Here is a 23,782-nt window from a genome sequence, read left to right on the forward strand (position 1 = left end):
TGAGTACAGAACTACCACACCCTGAGTGCAGAACTAACACACCCTGAGTGCAGAACACACCCTGAGTGCAGATCTAACACACCCTGAGTACAGAACTAACACACCCTGAGTACAGAACTAACACACCCTGAGTACAGAACTACCACACCCTGAGTGCAGAACTAACACACCTTGAGTACAGAACTACCACACCCTGAGTACAGAACTAACACACTCTGAGTGCAGAACTAACACACCTTGAGTACAGAACTACCACACCCTGAGTGCAGAACTAACACACCCTGAGTACAGAACTACCACACCCTGAGTGCAGAACTAACACACCCTGAGTCAGAACTACACACCCTGAGTGCAGATCTAACACACCCTGAGTACAGAACTACCACACCCTGAGTGCAGAACTAACACACCCTGAGTACAGAACTAACACACCCTGAGTGCAGAACTACCACACCCTGAGTACAGAACTACCACACCCTGAGTACAGAACTAACACACCCTGAGTACAGAACTACACACCCTGAGTACAGAACTACCACACCCTGAGTGCAGAACTAACACACCCTGAGTGCAGAACTAACACACCCTGAGTACAGACTAACACACCCTGAGTACAGAACTAACACACCCTGAGTACAGAACTAACACACCCTGAGTGCAGAACTAACACACCCTGAGTACAGAACTACCACACCCTGAGTGCAGAACTAACACACCCTGAGTGCAGAACTAACACACCCTGAGTACAGAACTAACACACCTTGAGTGCAGATCTAACACACCCTGAGTACAGAACTAACACACCCTGAGTACAGATCTACCACACCCTGAGTGCAGAACTAACACACCCTGAGTGCAGAACTAACACACCCTGAGTACAGAACTAACACACCCTGAGTACAGAACTAACACACCCTGAGTGCAGAACTAACACACCCTGAGTACAGAACTACACACCCTGAGTACAGAACTAACACACCCTGAGTGCAGACTAACACACCCTGAGTGCAGATCTAACACACCCTGAGTACAGAACTAACACACCCTGAGTACAGATCTAACACACCCTGAGTGCAGATCTAACACACCCTGAGTACAGAACTAACACACCCTGAGTACAGATCTAACACACCCTGAGTACAGATCTAACACACCCTGAGTGCAGAACTAACACACCCTGAGTACAGATCTAACACACCCTGAGTACAGAACTAACACACCCTGAGTGCAGATCTAACACACCCTGAGTGCAGAACTAACACACCCTGAGTACAGATCTAACACACCCTGAGTACAGAACTACCACACCCTGAGTGCAGAACTAACACACCCTGAGTGCAGATCTAACACACCCTGAGTGCAGAACTAACACACCCTGAGTGCAGAACTAACACACCCTGAGTACAGAACTAACACACCCTGAGTGCAGATCTAACACACCCTGAGTGCAGAACTAACACACCCTGAGTACAGATCTAACACACCCTGAGTACAGAACTAACACACCCTGAGTGCAGACCTAACACACCCTGAGTGCAGATCTAACACACCCTGAGTGCAGAACTAACACACCCTGAGTACAGAACTAACACACCCTGAGTGCAGATCTAACACACCCTGAGTACAGATCTAACACACCTTGAGTACAGAACTAACACTGAACAACCCCAACGCTCTCAGCCTGGCCCTGGTAGAAGGATCAGAGACAGCTTTGAGAGGCAGGCAAGGGAGCAGTGGGTGCCAAGAGCTGCCTAAAATTGTGTTCTTTCCCCCAAACTGCTGCAATGAAGGGAGGAGGAGCAAAGCTATGAAAGCAGACAAGGAGAGGAGCTGGTCCCCTGGGGCAGGCAGTGGTTCTGGCACTGTTGTGGAGAGGCTGCTGGTGGCCTCCCAGAAGAGAAGCCATATCAGCAACCATCATCTGTCCCCATGAAGGTGACATTGTTTGAAGGTCCACTCCACTGCCTGCAGAGGAAGAGTTACATCTTGTGTCCCACCACCATGCAGCTCCTCACTGAGTACCTCAGTCCCCAGGCTGAGGCAGCTACGAGGCTCTTTTTTGTCTTCTCTTTTTCAGTGTCTTCACCAAGGTGCAGGTCTCAAAACACAGTTTTCAAGAGGCAGCTTCATGACTGCAACCCATGATTAAAGTCATTCACCTCTTCCTGTTTACAGCCTCTCTTCTTCTCTCCTCCTCTTCTGTGTGGATCATAGCAGCCTCATTTTACCCCAGCTTTTGTGCTAGGAACTCAATACTGAGTTGTTTGTTCAAAGCAAGCTACCTGAAACCTTCTATTTGTGATGGAAAGGGCAAGGAGAGCAAAAAAAAAAAAAATATCCAAACAAACATTGGTTTAGGAATAAAAAAAAAAAAAAAGAAAAAGAAATCCTGACAAAATCCACCACCAGAACAAAAGATAAATGAAGAAGGATAAATCAGGATAAGCAGAGCTATGAAGATCAGCAGGACAAGCTCAGCTCCTGCAAAGCATCACTGTGAACGTCACAAAGGAGGCAGGAGGGACAAAGAGGACTGGCTCCCATCCCTCCTCTGCTCACCTGAACTTCTTCAGCCTCAGAACAGCAGCATATTTTACAACCTGCCCAATGAACACATTGCCAGAAGTTTCATGAATGGATAAAGGAGAAGGCCAAGGCCAGGAGTGTGAACATTCCATTAGTGACTGGCTGCAGGCACCCAGCCTGACCGCTCTGCCTCGGGGCTGTGATGCTGGAGAGGGCAGAGCAGCAAGACCCAAACTGGCACCAGAGAATCATGCAATGGTTTGTGGTGGAAGAGACCTTGAAGAACATAAAGTCCAACCATTAACCCAGCACTGTCAGGTCACCACTAAACCAAGTCCTTCAGCACCACTTCTACATATCCTTCAAACTCCTCCAGAGATGATGACTCCACCACTGCTTTGGGCAGCCTGGGTCAGGGTTTGACAACCCTTGTGGGGGAGAAATTGTTCCACATGCCCAACTTAAACCTCCCCTGATGCAACTTGAGCCTGTTTGCTCTTGTCCTATAATTTCATAGAATCACAGAATCATAGAATCAGTCATGGTTGGAAGGGACCACAAGGATCAGCCAGTTCCAACCCCCCTGCCATGGGCAGGGACACCTCACACTACATCAGACTGGCCAGAGCCTCATCCAGCCTGGCCTTAAACACCTCCAGGGATGGAGCCTCAACCACCTCCCTGGACAACCCATTCCAGGCTCTCACCACTCTCATGGGCAAGAACTTCTTCCTTACATCCAGCCTGAATCTCCCCACTTCCAGCTTTGTTCCATCCCCCCAGTCCTGTCACTCCCTGATAGCCTAAAAAGTCCCTCCCCAGCTTTCTTGGAGCTCCCTTCAGATCCTGGAAGGCCACAAGAAGGTCACCTCAGAGCCTTCTCTTCTCCAGACTGAACAGCCCCAACTCTCTCAGTCTGTCCTCATAGGAGAGGAGCTCCAGCTCCCTGCTCATCCTCATGTTCCTTGTGACAAGAGACCAACCCCTACCTTTCTCCAACATCCTTTGAGAGCCAGAAGGTCTCCCCTAAGCCTCATTTTCTCCAGGTAGAACAACCCCAGTTCCCTCAGCCACTCCTCACAAGACCCTTCAGCAGCTTCATTGCCCTTCTCTGGATCTGCTCCAGCATCACAATATCCTTGAAGAGATCAGCAGGGTTCAGTCTCCTCTGGGACACAGTGCTCAAGACCATGGGCCCTGGTTCTGTAGCAGACCAAAGCCAGCTGAGCTTTGGGGCCAGACAGGAACTTCCTTTTCAACACCATCTTGTTCAGCCTTACATCAAAACACAAGGGAAAGGTAAATCCTATTATTAAAACAGTCAACAGTTCTGATTTGGTGCCACAGGTGCAAGGAGGTTTGTCTGCAAAGTCTGGCAGAATGAGCTCAAACAGTTCTGGCAACAGATTCAGCAACAGCAGCAGAACCCACAGAAATGGGCACTGCTGGAAGGCTGCAGCAGCCTTCCCATTCACCCAACAGTTTTGGATCATGGAATGGTTTGAGTTGGAAGGGACCTTAAAGATCATCCAGTTCCAACCCCCCTGCCATGGGCAGGGAGCCCTCCCACCAGCCCAGGTTGCTCAGGGACTCATCCAACCTGGCCCTGAACAACCTCCAGGGATGAGTTGCCCACAGCTTCTCTGGACCACCTGTTCCAGAGTCTCAGCACCCTCACAGTGAATGTGGGATGAGCCCACATGTAACAAACTCAGCATTTTTCCATCTTAGACTGCAATGAATTGCCTGCAGGTCTGGTCAGGCCACACCCTGAGTGCTGTGTCCAGGTCTGGGCTCCTCAGTTTAAGAAGGACATTGAGACACTTGAACATGGCCAGAGAAGGGCAAAGAGGCTGGGGAGGGGTCTGGAGCACAGCTCTGTGAGGAGAGGCTGAGGGAGCTGGGGGTGTTTAGCCTGGAGAAGAGAAGGCTCAGGGCAGACCTCATTGCTCTCTACAACTACCTGAAGGGAGGTTGTAGCCAGGAGGGGGTTGGGCTCTGCTCCCAGGCAAGCAGCAGCAGAACAAGAGGACACAGTCTCAAGCCGTGCCAGGGGAGGTTTAGGCTGGAGGTGAGGAGAAAGTTCTTCACAGAGAGACTGGTTGGCCATTGGGATGTGCTGCCCAGGGAGGTGGTGGAGTCTCCATCCCTGGAGGTGTTCAGAAAAGGATTGGATGTGGCACTTGGAGCCATGGTTTGGTTAGTCGTGAGGTGCTGGGGGATAGGTTGGGGTTGATGGTCTCTGAGGTCTTTTCCAACCTGGTTGATTCTATGATTCTATGATTTACCCATCACTTCTTCTCTCCTCCAGGTATCACAGCCCTTCCCTACCACCTGGAGCAGTGTGTGGATGCAGTTTACTCTCAACTGTGTCTAAAGGAGAACATAAAAGGCCTCTTTATCCCCTAACCTCCAGGCAGTTCTAGATTTACAGCCTGTGGTGCACACAAATCAGGGTGGGAAGTGCCTGTGCATATCTGCAGTCACATAAAGCCTGATGAAGCACAGAGCTGCTGGCACCACAGCTCAGGGACTAGGAAACTGCAGAGCAAGGAGGGAGGTGTAAAGAATCAGTAAGCAGAGGCTGTGGGGTGCAAACAACTGCCATGGCATGGGGACCTCACTTGGCAGGGATGGGGAAGTGGTAAAGAATCATGGAATCACCTGGTTGGAAAAGACCTTGAGATCATTGAGTCCAACCATAATCCATCATCTGCCTGTACACAACTCTTACACCATGCCCCTGAGATCCTCATCCAATGGCTTTTAAACACCTCCAGGGATGGGGACTCCACCACCTTCCTGGGCAGCCTGTTCCAATCCCTGACCACTCTTCCAGCAAAGAAATTTTCCTAATCTCCAACCTAAACCTCCCCTGGTGCAACTTGAGGCTATTTCCTCTTATCCTATCTCTTGTTACCTGCTAGAAGAGCCCAACCCCCACCTCACTGCAACCTCCCTTCAGGGAGCTGTGGAGAGCCATGAGGTCTCCTCTCAGCCTCCTTTTCTCCAGACTAAACACCTCCAGTTTCCTCAGCTGCTCCTCACCAGGTTCTCCAAACCCCTCACTAGCTTTGGTGACCTACTCTGGACCTACTCCAGCACCTCAGTGTCCTTCTTGGAGTGAGTGGCCCAAAACTCAGTCCTTGAGCATGCACTGCTCTGTGTGCTTCAACTGCAGAGTGATTCTTCCCTTGCCTTCCTGGCAAGCATGGAATGAGAGGTGGAGAGCTAAAGCCATGAGTGGTGCTGCTGTGACCTGTCCTGTGCAAGCAGGTTTGCAGGGTGACATTAGCTGTGCTGAGCTCACCACAGCTGGTCTGAGCCAAGGAAAGCAGCAACCTTGTGATGGTTTGAAACTGTCTTTTTAATTTTTCCTTGCAAAGTTCAGAACAGAGAAAGTGAAAGAATGTAAATAAGTCACTATTGGGTGTAAGAAAGCAAAATAACGATTGTTCTAAACACTTCGGCAAGATGGTCGCCGTCACATCCCAATGGATGTGATAAACAGAGTCTCCACCATGGCAAATCCCATCAACAAGAAAGAAACTCTGCGTTTCTTAGGCATAGTGGGATTTTGGAGACTGCACATTCCTGGATACAGTCAGATTGTGAAACCTCTCTATGATGTGACTCGAAAGAGAAACAGTTTCCAATGGGGTCCTGAGCAACAAGCAGCCTTTGACCAGATCAAGCGAGAGGTAGTCCAAGCGATGGGTCTGGGACCTGTCCGAACTGGTCCAGACATTAAGAACATTCTGTACACGGCCGCGAGTGACAATGGTCCAACCTGGTGCTTATGGCAAAGAGCTCCAGGGGAGACACGAGGACGTCCTCTTGGTTTCTGGGGTCGTGGCTACAGAGGCTCAGAGGCAAACTACACTCCAACAGAGAAAGAGATTTTAGCTGCTTATGAAGGAGTGAAAGCTGCTTCTGAAGTGATTGGAACTGAGTCACAACTTCTTCTAGCTCCTAGATTGCCAGTTCTGAATTGGATGTTCAAAGGCAAAGGTTCTTCACCACATCATGCAACAGATGCTACCTGGTCTAAGTGGATGGCTCTGATAACACAGAGAGCTCGAATGGGAAATCTCGAAAGGCCTGGTTTGGTGGAGGTGATCACAAACTGGCCAGAAGGCACAAGCTGTGCTAAACCTCCAGAGGAGAGAGTAGCTCGTGCTGAGGAAGCTCCTCCTTACAGTGATCTGTCTGATGATGAAAAGAGATATGCTTTGTTCACAGACGGTTCCTGTCGTCTTGTTGGGAACAAGCGGAGATGGAAATCTGCAGTGTGGAGTCCAACGCGCAGAGTTGCAGAAGCGAGAGATGGAGAAGGAGAATCCAGTCAATTTGCAGAGGTAAAAGCTGTCCAGCTAGCTCTTAACATAGCTGAACGTGAGAGATGGCCAAAGCTTTATCTCTACACCGACTCGTGGATGGTAGCCAATGCCTTGTGGGGTTGGCTGAAAGACTGGAAGAAGAATGGCTGGCAGAGGAAAGGAAAGCCAATCTGGGCTGCAGATCTGTGGCAAGACATTGCTGCTCGCATTGAGAGAATCCCAGTGAAAGTGAGACACATCGATGCTCACATTCCTAAGAGCAAAGCTACTGAGGAACAACAACACAACCATCAGGCAGATCTAGCTGCAAGAGTTTCCCAGGTGGACACAAACTCTGATCCTGATCCTGATCTTGACTGGAAACACCGAGGTGAGCTGTTCTTAGCTCGGTGGGCCCATGACTCGTCAGGACATCAAGGCAGAGATGCAACCTACCGATGGGCTCGTGACAGATCCATTGACATTTCCATGGATGCTATCACACAAGTCATCCATGACTGTGACATTTGTGCTGCTATTAAGCAGGCAAAGCGGATCAAGCCCTTGTGGTACGGTGACCGATGGTCCAAGTACAAGTATGGTGAAGCCTGGCAGATTGACTACATCACTCTACCTCGTTCTCCATCTGGTAAGCAGTATGTGCTGACTATGGTAGAGGCAAGCACTGGATGGCTGGAAACTTATCCAGTTCCTCATGCAACTGCACGTAACACCATTCTTGGCCTGGAGAGACAAATCCTGTGGAGACACGGAACTCCAGAGAGGATTGAGTCAGACAACGGAACTCATTTCAAGAACAATCTTGTAAAAAACTGGGCCAAAGAGCACGGCATCGAGTGGATATTCCACATTCCCTACTATGCACCAGCTGCAGGGAAGATCGAACGCTACAACGGTTTGCTGAAAACCACTCTCAAAGCCATGGGGGGTGGATCTTTGAAAAACTGGGAGAAACATTTAGCACAAGCAACCTGGTTGGTGAATAGTAGAGGTTCAGTGAATCGAGCTGGACCTGCCCAATCAGATTTGTTGCGAAAGGAAGAAGGTGATAGAGTTCCTGTTATCAGAGAAAAGAATCTGTTAGGCAAAACTGTTTGGGTATTTTCTCCTTCAGGAGAGGCCAAACCTGTCCGAGGGGTGGTTTCTGCTGAAGGTCCTGGTCACACCTATTGGGTGATGCAAGAAAATGGTGAAATTCAGTGTATTCCACAAAGAAATCTAACTTTGGCTGAGAGAGGTTAAATTCAGAGTGTTGCGCAGATACAGCATCGCGCCCAAGAGGAGAGTTCATGAGATCTACGGTGCACGAACCCTGAGAGCCCTGAGTCACCTGAGAGTCCCTGTTCCTTTCTTCGCTCCATCTGCGAGGAAACAAGCTGTTTGCTGTTTTTCCTGTGATTTGACTCTTTTGAATCATCTACATCTGAGATAGCCGGAATGGACTATGGTCTTTATTCACCTATTGTTGTAGATATTATTTTAGATTAGATAAATGATAGTAGCAGCCAATGGAATTGTTTAGAAGGGGTGGACTGTGATGGTTTGAAACTGTCTTTTTAATTTTTCCTTGCAAAGTTCAGAACAGAGAAAGTGAAAGAATGTAAATAAGTCACTATTGGGTGTAAGAAAGCAAAATAACGATTGTTCTAAACACTTCCATTGGATAGATAGAAATGTTTAAGAACTATTACCCAAAACAAAGTAGGCACTCTGCACATTCTGCGTTCGGCAGTGGGGGCAGTTGCTGGGCTGTCTGGCTGCTGTTTCTTCTTCTCTTCTGGCTGAAGATAACACACTGACCTTGGCAGCTAAGTTAACAACTTTCTGCTTAACTAACTCTGCTTCTCTGTCCAGGGGGGTCTGGGGGGGAAGCTCCTGGGAGAGGGAGGCCCCTTTGGGAGGGTCCCCTTGGGGGGAAGCAAAGGGAGATCGGTTGTGCTTTTTCTGTTGATTGTATATATTTGTGAATGTTGTGAATTTTGTATATTTGTACATATTCATTGCATTTCATTGTAGATTTTAGACTCTGCTTGTAAATACAGCTTTTCATTTGCTTCCAGACTGAGCTAGCCTGGTTATTGTTGGTGGGGGGGGGGAATTTCAGCTCACACCCACACAAACCTTCCCCACACAGCAGAGAGAGGGATTTGGAGCAGCACTAAATGTGCAAGAGAGCCTCAGGAAATCAATGCAACTTTGCCTTCTTCTCCTGCCTTTAGCTTTTCAGGCTCCTGGTGTGTATGAATCACAGAGTTACAGAATGGTAGAGGTTGGAAGGGACCTCCAGACATCACCTAGACCAACCCCCCTGCCAGAGCAGGTCACACAGGAACACATCCAGATGGGTCTTGGAAGTTCCCAGAGAAGGAGACTCCACAGCCTGCCTGGGCAGCCTGCTCCAGGGCTGCCACCCTCACAGTAAAGAACTTTTTCATGTTGAGGTGGAACTTCCTGGGTTCCAGCTTGTACCTGTTGCTCCTTGTCCTGTTACCAGGCACCACCAGAAAGAGCCTGGCACCTTCACCTTGGCACCCACCCCTCAGATATTTGTAGACATTGATCAGATCCCCTCTCAGCCTTCTCTTCTCAGGACTACACAGCCTCAGGTCTCTCAGTCTCTCTCCACAGGAGAGAAGGAGTCTGACATTGGCACAAGGTCAGCAGGCACTGGGACAAGCAGGCTTGGTTGAGGTGGTGGCTCCTCTGACTCAGCAATGTCACCAGCTCAAGTCAGTTTCTCTTTTCCCAGCTCCTTAGGCTGAAACAAATTGTTCTGTGCCTCTTCTCTTCTCTGTCTTGAAACTCTCGTGTCCCAGAGCACTGTCCCTGCTGCCTCTCACCATGACCTTGTGCTAATGAACAAGCCCACAATCACAGAATGGTTTGGGTTGAAGAGACCTCTAAAGCTCCTCTAGTCCACCCCTCTTGCAGCCAGCAGGGACCTCTGCAAAGCTCTGAGAGAGAAGGGTGGGCTGCAGGGAGTCTCCAGCAGCAGCTTTCCCTTCTTGCTGCATCAGGAAACACTCAGCCATCTCCCAGGGATGCTCCCACAGCTCCTTGTTGCCAGAACCCAAGTGATCCTCTCAGATGGCAGGGACCAAACCCTGTTTCCCTGCCAAGGACCTGAGGGAGAGAGGAAGGCTCTGATTGACCCAAATCTCCAAGTTCAGCCTTTTCATTCTGACTCAGTCAGAGTCAGCAAAGAGAAACAGGAGCCTGCAGCAGACAATTAAGTGCAGAAGTGGCTGCATTACCCCTGCCAACATCTCACTCTTTCTCCTGTGTCTGTACAGGGAGCCCTGCTGACCTCAGTGCCCAGCACGATGGATGGGCTCCAGGGTTTGTGCCAAAGCAACTCCTGGGACATGTTGTTATCTGTCAGAGTCCAAATCACAGCCCTCTGCACCAGCCTGTCCACACACTTCATGCTGCCAGCCTGGGTAGCTGTGAGACTTTGTGTGGCCACTGGAGCAAGGCTGAAGGCTTAGTCCTAAACTGGAGAAGGGAGAAATGTCTCCCCTCACAAGACAGAGAGGGGATCACAGCAGATTACCCACGACCCTCAGCAGCCCTGCACCATCTCAGGGGATTCAGAGAACGTCAGGGAGCTTAACATCCATCAGCTCTTGCCTGACACAAGGAACTGGGAAAGAACTGTCCCTGAGAGCCCATGGGATTGCACTAGAGGAAGCAAAAAGGCCATGATATGATTGCAGGAAGTTGATTCATTTAGAGAGGAAGAATACAGCAGGAAAGAACCCCTGAGTGATGAAGTAAAATGCTACAGCCTGAGGAGCTTGGGTTTCAAGCCCCATCCCTGGAGGTTTTTGCAGCCAGGCTGGATGTGGCTCATCCCATGTTCACTGTGAGGGTGGTGAGACTCTGGAACAGGTGGTCCAGAGAAGCTGTGGGCACCTCATCCCTGGAGGTGTTCAGGGCCAGGTTGGATGAGGCTTTAAGCAACCTGGGCTGGTGTGAGGTGTCCCTGTCCATGGCAGGGGGGTTGGAACTGGATGATCCTTGAGGTCCCTTCCAACCCTGACCATTCTGTGGTTCAAACACAGCCTATTCATGAGCAGCAGAGATACACCCAAAGTTCAGTGGCTCCCTTTTCAGCTTAATCTCCAGGTGAACACCCTAGAACATAGCAAATTATAGCCCCAAATGCTCCCTCCAAGAGCAGCTGAGATGTCTCATCCTATCCTGAGCCCAAGTACAGTCCGAAGGCTGGAGGAGCTCAGAGGTGATGTGTGTGCATGTGTACATGGCAGGATGAAAGAGATGCAGAATTTGACTTCAAAAGAGGTCCCCAGCAAAACTGTAGCCAGCTCTAGACCAGTGCAGGCTCAGAAGAGCCCAGCCAAACCTCAGAGCATCCTTTAGGAACCTGCTTTTCTATGGAGGGAGTCTGATGTAGCTGGAGGTCACACTAAGTCAGGCTGCTGACAGATCAGCTCTGCTCTGTGCCCAAGGCTGATCCTGCAGTTCCTGCTGCTCAAGACCTGATCCTTGTGAATGCCAATCCTGCAGGAGGACACCAGCACACACCTGCTCCCACCACAGGAAGCCTGATCTCTCATCACAGCATGAACACATTCCCTGAGGGCAGGCCAAGAGCACCTTGTGCAGAACACCAGCTCCAAATATAATGAGTTTGGATGAGAGATGCAGGAAGAGGGCACAGGACCAGGATCTGTAATAGAAAACTCCTCCCTGGCAGCTCATGGAGGTGACAGTGATTTTGTTCACCTGTCAGACCCAGGCTGCACTCTTGGATATTCAGAGGGCAGATTGAGACTGGAGATAAGGAGGAAATTCTTCACAGAGAGGGTGGGGAGACACTGGCACAGGTTGCCCAGGGAGGTTGTGGATGCCTCCTCCCTGGAGGTGTTCCAAGCCAGGCTGGATGAGGCCTTGAGCAACCTGGGCTGGTGGGAGGTGTCCCTGCCCATGGCAAGGAGGTTGGACCTGGATCATCTTTAAGGTTTCTTCCAACCCAAACCAATCTACAAATCTGTGAATCCCCAGGATGTCTCAGAGGAGAGAAATCAAGTCTGAGGGTATGCTAAGGCAGAATGTAAGCACAACCTACTCCAGAACTTGCTCCCTTTAGGCTTAATACCCCAAACATCCCCAGGACCTGCCCTGAAAAGCCATCTCCAGAAATGAAGTGCTCACCTCTCCATCCTGAGCCCTGCTTGGCCAAGGCAGAGGGGCAGGAACAGCAGCACTTAGGTGCTGCCATGGTCCTGCAGCCACAGCAGGAAGCTCTGCCTCCCTGCCCAGCCCTCCCCAGGGTCACTCTTACCTTCAGGCCAGTGCTCTCTGCTTCCGAGCCTTTATCCACCCCGGTGATGTAGATCCCCAGGGAATACTCTGCTCCTCCTCTGATCATGAGGCCCAGGGACTTCCCTTCATTCAGGACCAGATTCACCTGCAGAGGAAGAGCAGCAGTCACCCACCTGGTGTCTGAGCACTGCCCAAAAGCTGTGTCAGCTCCATGCTTCTGACAACCACCACATCCCTGCTGCTGCCACCAGCTCCCCAGTGCTTCCCCCGGGAGCAGCACAGCCTGCATGGCACAGAGCCATGGCCTCTGCACAGCCTCCAGACCACCAACTCTAACCAAAAATGATTCAGGGAGTGGGACGTCTTCCTCACAAGGACAGGCTGAGGGAGCTGAGGGCTCTGTAGCTTGGAGAGAGGAGACTAAGAGGTGACCTCATTGCTGGTGATAAAGATGTGCAGGGGGAGTGTCCAGAGGCTGGAGCCAGGCTCTGCTGGGTGATGCCCAATGCCAGCACAAGGGGCAGTGGTGGAAATTGAGGCATAGGAAGTTCCATGGAAACAGGAGGAAGAATTATTTCCCTGTGAGGGTGACAGAACACTGGACCAGGCTGCCCAGGGGGGTTGTGGAGTCTCCTTCTCTGGAGATACTCCAAACTGACATGGAAGTGTTTCTGTATGATCTGCTCTAGGTGATCCTGCTCTGGCAGGGGGGTTGGACTGGATGATCTCCAGAGGTCCCTTCCAGCCCCTAACATCCTGTGAGTCTGTAAAACAGCAACATCCTCTCATCTGGCTCCTGTAGCAAGGCAGAGGAGGGAGCAGAGCAGGTTCAGCTGCTCCCATGGCTCCCTCAGTTTGTCCATCTCCCTATGCACAAATGGTCAGGACTGGCTGTGGCTCAATGATGTTTCAGAGGTCCATAGCCTGCAGGGAGGACAATGCCCTGTGTGTCCCCAGAGAGCAGCACAGCTAACCCCAGGTTGGGGGTACTGACAGCAACTCTATGCTGGGGGGAATTTCCCAGTGAAGCATGGAGAACATGCAACATCTGTACCACTCCAAGAAGGACACTGAGGTGCTGGCATGGGTCCAGAGAAGGGCAACAAAGCTGGGGAAGGGGCTGGAGAAGAGGGATGAAGAGAAGGAGTTGAGGGAAGTAGGGGTGTCTAGTCTGGAGAAAAGGTTCTCCATGCCCTGTGCAAACCTGGATGGAAGTCCAGGTAAGGAATTAGAGTGAGGGAAGCAGCCTGAGCTGAGCTCCCTCGAGGAGTCTCAATTTAAGATGGCTTTTGTTCACTCACTGCATGACATTTTCTAAATGAATAACTCTGGGTGGTTTTGGGTTTGAGTTTTGTCCCAAGTTTTAAGTCAATTCTGGAAAGAAGCAGACAGCAGGAATAAAAGCAAATGAGAAAAGCCCAAATGTGTTTCACACTGATAGGACAAAAAAAAGAAAAAAGAAGAAAAAAAAAAGAAAAAAAAAGAAAAACAGACTCTTTGTGAGTGGCTTTTATATTTAAAACACTTGGCTGCAGCCAAATAAAAAGCTCAAACCTTTACCTGGATGGAAAAAAAAATCATTTCCAGCTTCAAGTCAATAATTAACCTGCCTTTCTAGGGACACAGCTTCACACAGGGAATTCAGCTCAGAGGTTGCTGTTGAAAACCCATTTTCTGTCTCAGTGGTGGTGCAGCAGCAAGACAGAAATCAGCAGCAGGACATCAACCTACCTCAGGACAGCCCACTGCAAAATCCTGTACTTTAAGAGTCACAGAATGGTTTGGGTTGGAAGGGACCTTAAAGCTCAGCCAGTTCCAACCCTCCTGCCATGGGCAGGGACACCTCCCACTAGCTCAGGTTGCTCAAGGCCTCATCTAATCTTGAACACCTCCAGGGAGGGGACATCCACAACCTCCTTGTTCCAGTGTCTCACCACCCTCACTGGAAAGAATTTCTTCCTCATCTCCAGTCTAAATCTCAAGCTTCAATCCATTCCACTAGACCAGGACTCATCCAGCCTGGCCTTGAATGACTCCAGGGAGGAGCATCACAACCTTGAAGCAGATGCCAACACCACTCCTGCTTTTCCATATTGGTATCAAAGGATGTCATGGGTTGGAAGGGACCCAAAGGGATCATCCAGTCCAATCCCCTGCCAGAGCAGGACCATACAATATAGCTCAGGTCACACAGGAACACATCCAGATGGGCCTTGAAAGTCTCCAGAGAAGGAGACTCCACAACCTCTCTGGGCAGCCTGTTCCAGTGCTCTGTGACCCTCACAGTGAAGAAGTTCCTCCTCATGTTGAGGTGGAACCTCCTGTGCTGGAGTTTATATCCATTGCTCCTTGTCCTATCACAGGGAGCAAGTGAGCAGAGCCTGTCCCTGTCCCCTCCCTCTTGACCCCCATCCCTCAGATATTTATAGACATTTATTAAATCCCTTCTCAGTCTTCTCTTTTCCAGACTAAACAGCCCCAGGGCTCTCAGCCTCTCCTCCCCAGGCAGTGCTCCAGTCCCCTAATCATCCTCACAGCCTTCCACTGGACCCTCTCCAGCAGGTCCCTGGCAACTGCATTAATGCCCCATCAGCTGCATGTGTCTTATGGACTCACAAGTTGAAGCTGGGATGATCCCAGCAGGCTCTCAGTATGGCTATGAAAACCTGCAGAGCAAGACCTACCAGAGGCTCACTACCTGTAGCAGTGTCCTTGCCTCAGGCTGATCTTCCCTGGGTTAGTTCCTCCCCTGCTTTGAAGTGCTGGAAACAATTTTAGGATTGAAGGATTGTAAAGGATCATAGGAGGTTAGGGGTTGGAAGGGACCTCCAAAGATCATCCAGTCCAACCCCCCTGCCACAGCAGGACCAGAGAATCCAGCACAGGTCACACAGGAACACATCCAGATGGGTCTGGAAAGTCTCCAGAGAAGGAGACTCCACAACCTCTCTGGGCAGCCTGTTCCAGTGCTCTGGGACCCTCCCAGTGCAGAAGTTCCTCCTCATGTTGAGGTGGAACCTCCTGTGCTGGAGTTTCTATCCATTGCCCCTTGTCCTATGCCAGGGTGCAATGAGCAGAGCCTGTCCCCTCCCTCTTGACCCCCAGCCCTCAGATATTTATAAACATTTATTAACCCCCCTCTCAACCTTCTCCAGACTAAAAGGAAGGTTGAAGGAATCATAGAGACCTTCAAGCTTCATGCTGGAGGAGAGTGGGCATCATACCCACCTGCCAGAGCTTTGCCAGTCAACACCAAGGGCAGCTTAACTTCCTCTTTACAGGAAAGCATGGCTCTGGACAGCAGGTTAGTACCTCCTAGAACATTTCACTGAATTTTACTAAAACCAGAAAAAATACGACACATTTCCAAAGTCCTTCTCTTTTCTCCCCAAAACAACATCTGGGGTTTTCCTTCTACTGGAATTCCTTTACCACAGCATGGCCACAACCATCAAAAATTCCCCAACTTCAGGCAAACTATCACAAATCATAAATCACCGAACAGTAGGGGTTGGAAAGAACCTCTGGAGATCATCTGGTGCAACCCTCCTGCCAAAGCAGAGCCACCTAAGGCAGGTCACAAAGGAACACAACCAGAAAGGTTTTGAAAGCCACCAGAGAAGGAGACTCCACAACCTCTCTGGGCAGCCTGCTCTAGGACTCTGCCACCTTCACAGTAAAGAAGTTCCTCCTCATGCTGAGGTGGAGCTTCCTGTGTTGCAGTTTGTGCCTGTCACAGGACACCACTGAAAAGAGCCTGGCCCCTTCTCCTGGACACAGTCTCACAGTATATGAGAGGTTGGAAGGGACCTCAAGAGATCATCAGGCCCAACATTAAATTGCCAGCCCAGCCCAGCTGGAAGCAAAACTACAATCTACAATGAAATGCAATTAATATGTACAAAATATCACAGTCTCACAGTACATCAGAGGCTGGAAGGGACCTCCAGAGATCATCAGGTCCAATCCCCCTGCCAGAGCAGGAGCACTGAGGGTAGTCTGCACAGGAATGCATCCAGGTGGGGTTTGAAAGTCTCCAGAGAAGGAGACTCCACAACCCCCTGGGCAGCCTGTATGAGTAGCAGAGTATGAGTAGCAGAAAGACAGCAAAGCAGAGTCCCAGATCAGGCTGGAAACAGGCTGGCAATGGCAAGACTCCCTCTCAAGCAGTCCCCAGACAACACATCTACCTGCCAGCACCTCCCTGGAGCCAGCAACACAAGGGGTAGCTCCATGTCAAGACATTTCCATTCCCTTGAACACTATCCCAAGGGGCTGGTAAGCTGAGAAGCTGCTCTCCTCACCAGATACCATCAGATAGAGTAAGAGATACTCCTTCTAGACCTGAGGTGCTGCTGGGGAGCTGCATTGCTTACAGGCAGGTAAAGGCAAACCAAGTCTTCAAGAAGCAGAAAGCAGTAGCCACAGCCCTGAGCAAGAAAGGTCTGAAAGACTTTCCTGCAAACCAGAGTTTTGTGTGTCCAGTTCTGGGCTCCCCAGTTCAAGAGGGGTAGGGATACACCAGAGAGTGTCCAACAGAGGCTATGAAGGTGATGAAGGGACTGTGGAGGAAAAGCCTGAGAGCCCTGGAGCTGTTTAGTCTGGAGAAGACAGAGAGGAAATCTTATCAATGCTGCTCATCATCTAAAGGGTAGGAGCCAAGAGGATGGGGCCAGGCTCTTTTCAGTGGTGCTGTGATAGGATGAGGGGCAGTGGCCACAACCTGGAACCCAGGAAGTTCTACCTTAAAACATGAGGAAAAACTTTGCTGTGAGGGTGCTGGAGCCTTGGAGCAGGCTGCCCAGAGAAGTTGTGGAGTCTCCTTCTCTGGAGACTTTCAAGACCCAGCTGGATGTGTCCCTGTGTGACCTGCCCTAGGTGACCCTGCTCTGGCAGGGGGGGTTGGACTCAATGATCTCTGGAGGTCCCTTCCAACCCACACCATTCTGGGATTCTATGAAACCCAAGCTGCAAGAAGGAAACCTAAGCACTGCCTAAAAATTATGTCACTGCTGGAGATGCCAGAGAGTTGGGCTCTTGAGGGCTTAATTGCATTTCTTAATCAACTGATACCTACAGCTCTCCAAAGAAACCCTGTGGAAATTGCAGTGGGAACTCAGGCTGCTGGGAAAAGAGCAGCAGCAGCAGCAGCAGGGGCCAGGGAAATAAGCACTCTTGGAGCACTCAGCTTATTGACAAACTGCAGATTTAGGGACTAGCTGAGGAATGAAATGACTGCTGGCAGGTGGGGGCTGCTGCTTGGTCAGGCTGGGGAGTGATGAGGGAGGCAGGAAGGAGAGACAGCTCTGGGGAGCCAAGTGGAGATAAGCTGCTTGCCAGGCTGAGGCAAAGGCTGAGTCACTCTGCTAGGGGCTTAGGGATGAGAGCAGAGACTATTTCACACACTGCTTCTCCAGGCTGAAGAGCCTTTCAGCCTCTCCTCAAAACAGAGATGTTCCAGTCCCCTCATCACCCCTGTGTGCCTTTGTTGGACTCTCTCCAGTTGTTCTTTGTCTCTCTTGAACTGAGAAACCCAGAGCTGGACACAATATTCCAGATGAAGCCTCACCAGGACAGAGCAGAGGGGAAGGAGACCCTCCCTTGCCCTGCTGGCCACACTCTTCTTGCTGCACCCCAGAATACCATTGGCCTCCTTGGCCACAGGGGCACATTGCTGGCTCCTGGGGAACTTCTTGTCCACCAGCACTCCCAGGTCCATCTCCACAGAGCTGCTTCCCAGCAGGTCAGCCCTCACCTGTACTGGTGCAGGAGGCTGCTCCTGCCCGGGAGCAGGACTCTACACTTGCCCTGCTTGAACTTCCTGAGGTTCCCCTCTGCCCAGCTCTCCAGCTTGTGCATTCTCTCCCTGAATGGCAGCACAGCCTGAGGGGGTTTTGTCTATCAGGGAGAGCTGGGATCACTCTGAGCTGCTCAACACACCAACTGTCCTCACACCACCCTGAAACAGAGGCAGCAAGCAGGGCTGTGGTACTGGGTTGAAAATTGCCCCCCCTCTAACATTAACTTTGCCAGACCAGCTCAGTTTGGAAGCAAATGGAAGCTGTATTTACAGGCAAAACTCCCATCTACAGTGGGATGCAATGAATAGGTAGAAATATACAACATTTACAGGGATTTGCAATGAACAAACAGCACAAGGACCCCACTGGTCAAAGACCAGGGGGGCTGCAACAGCTTCTCCCTCCCTGCCTCCCCCTTAGCCCCCTGTACAAAAGGGGCAAGAGAGAGAAAGCAGAGATATTAGACTTAGCCAAAACAAAAGTGATGCAGCCAAGGTCAAGCAGAAGCCAGTTAGTACCTCCCAGAGCAAATAGGTGAGAAGAGAGAAAAAAATTGTTTTGGGAACCAAATCTTATGGGAGATCTCTCTCCAACTGGATTGTTTAGAATGATCATTATTATCCTTTTCATACCCAAAAGTGATTTATTTACATTTTTACTACTTTCTGCTCAAGATCTGTGGAAAAATTTTAAAGGCACAGCCTAAAACTACCAGAGCTGTGCAGAAGAGCAACTGTTTTGGGGGGGACCATGACACCCAGGCAGGGTAACCCCCCTGAACCTTGCTGAGAAGGGAAAGCCTTGCCAGGTTCATAGCAGCATGGATACTGTGCAGCCCCCACCTCCTTCCCTGTGCCCTGCCAAGGCTGCATTCACCCCCAGGCTGCCCCTGGGTGGCCAAGACAGAAGCATTTGGAAGACCAAGGTCACGATTTTCATCTCAATTTCAATGGTGAAACATCTGCCACCTCCTGTGGCAGGAAATGAAGGGAGAAAGCACCATCAGCAGCCAGGCATTAGCTGGGAGCTGATTGCTGCATGGGGTTTCTCTTCTGTGGCCTGATGAAATGACAGACTGAAGCTCTCTCAGACAGGAATTGCTCTGCAGCAGGACCATGCAAGCTGTGTGAAAGGCTGAGGAGGTTTCACCCATAGCCAACAGCTATTGCCATGCCATCACTGCCACCACACAACAAAAAACCCACCCCTTCAGGAGCCTCCCAGGGCTCATCCTCCTCCTGCTTACCAAGGGCACCCCACTGGCTCCTGTCTAGACATGCTGCAAAGGAGGGGGGCACAGCTCACAGGAAGGCAGAGCCAGCTCCCATCCCAGCATCTGAGGCACTGGGAGCACCACTCCCAGCTGCCAGGGATGGGGGATCCATCAGAGCTGCTCCAACATCAAGCCCCTCTTTCAGGGCAGGTCACACTGGGGACTTGGCTGCCCCAGTGGCACTGGCAGCCACCTGCAAGGTGTGTTCAGCATCACTGATGTGCAAAGAGCTTCTTGCAGGAGTTGTGAGCACCTCCCAGGGCTCACAGGTGACACTTGGAGCATGGGACAGGCAGCAGCACAGGACAGTCTCTAAACCTTGACCTGACTCCAAGGCTCAGCCCAGCAGTGCTGCCCAGCTCTGGGCCACCCTCCCAGGGAGTAGTGCTGGACTGGTGCAGCACAAGCACCACTTTTGGGTATTTCTTCTGCTTGAAGTGCCTGAAATGAAGAGCTGGCACTGCTGCCAACCAGCATGGGGTGCAGTGAGCTGAGCTCTCACCCAAGAGGCATTCTGGGGTAAGTCTGCTAGGGCAGTACCACAAGGTAGGACACCTTCAAACCCACCCACAGACGAGGGAAGTGATTCTCCCCCTCTTCTCCACTCTCCTACCTGCACCACTGCATCCAGTTGTGGTGTCCCCAGCACAAGAGGGACATAGAACTGCTGGAGTGAGTCCAGAGGAGGCCACAGAGATGATCAGAGGGCAGGAGAACCTCCCCTATGGGGACAGGCTGGGAGAGTTGGGGCTGTGCAGTCCCAGAAGAGAAGGCTCCAGGGAGACCTTAGAGCAGCCTTCCAGTACATGAAAGGAGAGCTGGGGAGGGACTTTTGACAAGGGCTGGGAGTGACAGGATGAGGGACAATGGATTGAAGCTTGAGGATGACAGATTGAGACTGGAGATTAGGAAGAAAATCTTTCCAGTGAGGGTGGGGAGACACTGGAACAGGTTGCCCAGGGAGGCTGTGGATGTCTCCTCCCTGGAGGTGTTCAAGGCCAGGCTGGATGAGGCCTTGAGCAAGCTGGGCTGGGGGGAGGTGTCCCTGCCCATGGCAGGAGGCTTGGAACTGGCTGATCTTTAAGGTCCCTTCCAAACCAAACCATTCTGTGATTCTGTGAATCCCCAGGGAACTGGGAGACCAGTGGCTCACACCTCAGCCTCCAGTCACCCAGGGAACTAACCACACACCCCTGAGCAGCCTGGATGTGCTTCCAGATGCACACCCAAGCAAAGCCCAGCAAGGTCAGAGCAAGCAACCAGTGAGAGGTGTGGGGAGCTGTATCCTTCCACACTGACAATGTCATCACAGTCTGACAGACAGAAATCCTTCCTTAGCTCTCCTGCATCTCCTTCGTGCTCAAGCAATCACCATTAGCATCTCAAACATTCAAGCCATGCAATGCTATCACAGATGTATTTTTTTTTTTTGTGGTTGGTTGGTTTTGTGCCTTTTCTTTTCTTTTTTTTTTTTTTGTTGTTTTGGTTTGTTTTTTATTTTTTTATAATAAATGCAGCTACTTTTGGCTACAGAGCTGCCTGAAGGCAAGGAGATGTTCACACTCTCTCCTTTAAGAGTATTTCCTGCCTTCTGCTGCACCAAAAGCTTCAAGGAAGGAGCAGCTCCCTTGGCCATAAGGGACATTAAAGCAAGGATTCAGCTGATGAAATGGTGTGCTGGTTTGGTTTTTTGGTTTCTTTTTTTTTTTATCCCTGAGAGAATCAGCAGCCTGACACTCACAGAACATTTTGCACACTTTTCATCTTCCTCCCAGCTCAGCAGCACCTATGAGTTTGTTTTGCTGGCTTGATGGTTTCCAAAGAGCTCTTAATGAAAGAAGCTGTTGGTCCCAGGAGTAGATCAGTGACAACTCACAGCACAAATGGGCCTCACACTGGGAAAAATCCAGAAGCCCTAAGCTTGGATAGATCTTAGAACTGAGTCACTCATGCTGGAAAAGACCTTTAAGATCATCAAGTCCAACCAAGTCTTGTGAGGAGCAGCTGAGGGAACTGGGGTTGTTCAGCCTGGACTGCGGGGAGACCTCACTGCTCTCTTACAAATCCCTGGAAGGAGGCTGGAGCCAGGTGGGGGTCAGTTTCTTCTCCCAAGGAACAAGGGGAGAATGGCCTGGAGTCACACCAGGAGAGGTTTAGGTTGGATATGAAGCACAATTTCTTTCCCAAAAGGGTTGTCAAGCCCTGGCCCAGGCTGCCCAGGGCAGTGGTGGAGTCCCCATCCCTGGAGGGGTTTCAGAGCAGTGTGGATGTGGTGCTGAGGGCCAGGGTTTGGTGGTGAGCTGGCAGTGCTGGGGTAATAGTTGGACTTCTGATGATCTTAAAGGACTCTTCCAACTAAAATGTCCCTTCCAACCCTTACCATTCTGTGAAACATTGGATCACTCCATGACTGCAAGAGTATGGTCAAAGCCAAACCAGTGGGCAGCTGACAGTCCACCAGTACTCCCCAAAGCCCCACCATGGCTGCTCCTGCATCTGACACCAAAGGAATCTCAGGGTCCACACAAGAGAAAAATGGAAAGCCAAGGGAAAGGAACCTGCCAGCCTGAGGCCAGCACCACTGGCTGCTGTCTGCACTGACCCTGTGCCACAGCAGAGCCACCTGAGGAGCCCAGAGTGACCTAGCAGCTGAAAGCCAACCACCCTGCCTGCACTCCAGCACACCTAGCAGCTGGGTGCCAGCTCCAGGAAAGGACTCAGCCCTGCACCAGATCCTGGTGCCTGCTCCAGGAAAGGACTCAGCCCTGCACCAGATCCTGGTGCCTGATCCAGGAAAGGACTCAGCCCTGCACCAGGTCCTGGTGCCTGCTCCAGGAAAGGACTCAGCCCTGCACCAGATCCTGGTGCCTGCTCCAGGAAAGGACTCAGCCCTGCACCAGATCCTGGTGCCTGCTCCAGGAAAGGACTCAGCCCTGCACCAGGTCCTGGTGCCTGATCCAGGAAGGGACTCAGCCCTGCACCAGATCCTGGTGCCTGCTCCAGGAAAGGACTCAGCCCTGCACCAGATCCTGGTGCCAGCTCCAGGAAAGGACTCAGCCCTGCACCAGATCCTGGTGCCTGCTCCAGGAAAGGACTCAGCCCTGCACCAGATCCTGGTGCCTGCTCCAGGAAAGGACTCAGCCCTGCACCAGATCCTGGTGCCAGCTCCAGGAAAGGACTCAGCCCTGCACCAGATCCTGGTGCCTGATCCAGGAAGGGACTCAGCTCTGCCCCAGATCCTGGTGCCTGCTCCAGGAGGGGACTCAGCCCTGCACCAGATCCTCCTCCCCACACGGATCAGTTTCATGGTCACTGGCAGCAGTGGTTTCCATTTCAAGCCCTTTGCTAATGAATGCTTCTGCCTGCAGATACCCAAACCTCATCCTTGCAGGCATACAGAGCAGATGGGCTGGAAGGAAAGGGAGCTAGAGAGGGGCTCTTTCTGTTGCCTGGTGAGTGGGAGATACCTCCAGCCACCTTGAATTTAACCTTGCCCAAGCTGGAAAGATCCCCAGCAGCACTGCAGGCTGGACCTGCATCAGTGCATTACCAAACCTGCTGCTTCCAGCACTTCAGCCTCCTGCTGTAGCCTGCTCTTTGCTGTACTTTCCCAAATGTGCCTCTTTGAGAGCTTTTCCATATGGATTCTAGGGCATTCAGATTGATTAGAAATAGGAAGGGAGAGTGGAAACACCCAACTAATCCCCAGCCTTTCTCTCTGAACCTAAACACCATCCAGAAATCAAATAGCCCTCAGGGCCACCTGTCAGTTCCTGTTGACTGAGCTGAATGAGCCAGGGAGATGTTGCAGGTACTGGCATGGTATCTGTGAACAGGATAACCTCCTTTCAACAATTCCATCTGTAGCTAAGTGCACAAATGCAAATGGTAACAAGACAAAATAGTCCTGGCACATGTTTGCACCTCTCAGTGGCGTGCTGGAAGTCAGGACAAAGCAACTCCTGCCCTGAAGCCTGTGGTTAGGAAAGCGACCCAGGCAGGGACACCAAATAACCTCCCTCCAACCCCCCAGCCAAGGCAGGTTCTGCTCACTGCATTCACCATCAGCTGGCAAAGCAAAGCACCTCAGGATACAGAAGTCTTTGGGTGGTGGCCTTGGTCATTCAAGACTTGGAACATTCAGTGATTTCCTCCTGCTGGTCCAAGAGATGGGAATTCAGCAGGTTGTGACAACATGAAGGCTAAGCCTTGCATGCTGACACCAGGGAGTGGCACTGTGAGGAGGAGCTGGGTTTGGAGCTAGGCTTGAGGAAGTGCAAGGAGCAAAGGGGTCAGGGTGCACCTCTCCTATGAGGACAGACTGAGAGAGTTGGGGTTGTGCAGTTTGGAGAAGGCTCCAAGCAGACCTTCTTGTGGCCTTCCAGTATCTGAAGGGAGCTACAAGAAAGCTGGGGAGGGACTTTTTAGGATGTCAGGGAGTGAGGACTGGGGGGAATGGAGCAAAAGTAGAAATGGGGAGATTCAGATTGGATGTTAGGAAGAAATTCTTCCCCATGAGGGTGGTGAGACACTGGCACAGGTTGCCCAGGGAG

At 51.0% G+C, this 23,782-nt stretch overlaps 1 protein-coding gene across 1 annotated transcript in view; it reads right to left on the bottom strand.

The window, feature by feature from the left end:
• The window catches only part of WHRN (whirlin), an 88,962-nt gene that overhangs the window by 37,607 nt on the left and 27,573 nt on the right, over positions 1–23,782 (bottom strand). Inside the window, exon 3 of the mRNA XM_054393227.1 lies at positions 12,175–12,300. Within this exon, the coding sequence (XP_054249202.1) occupies positions 12,175–12,300 (126 nt within the window). The remainder of the gene's footprint in view (positions 1–12,174; positions 12,301–23,782) is intronic.

Source organism: Indicator indicator, chromosome 28, assembly GCF_027791375.1.
Source record: "Indicator indicator isolate 239-I01 chromosome 28, UM_Iind_1.1, whole genome shotgun sequence".
In the NCBI taxonomy this organism is placed as follows: Eukaryota; Metazoa; Chordata; class Aves; order Piciformes; family Indicatoridae; genus Indicator; species Indicator indicator.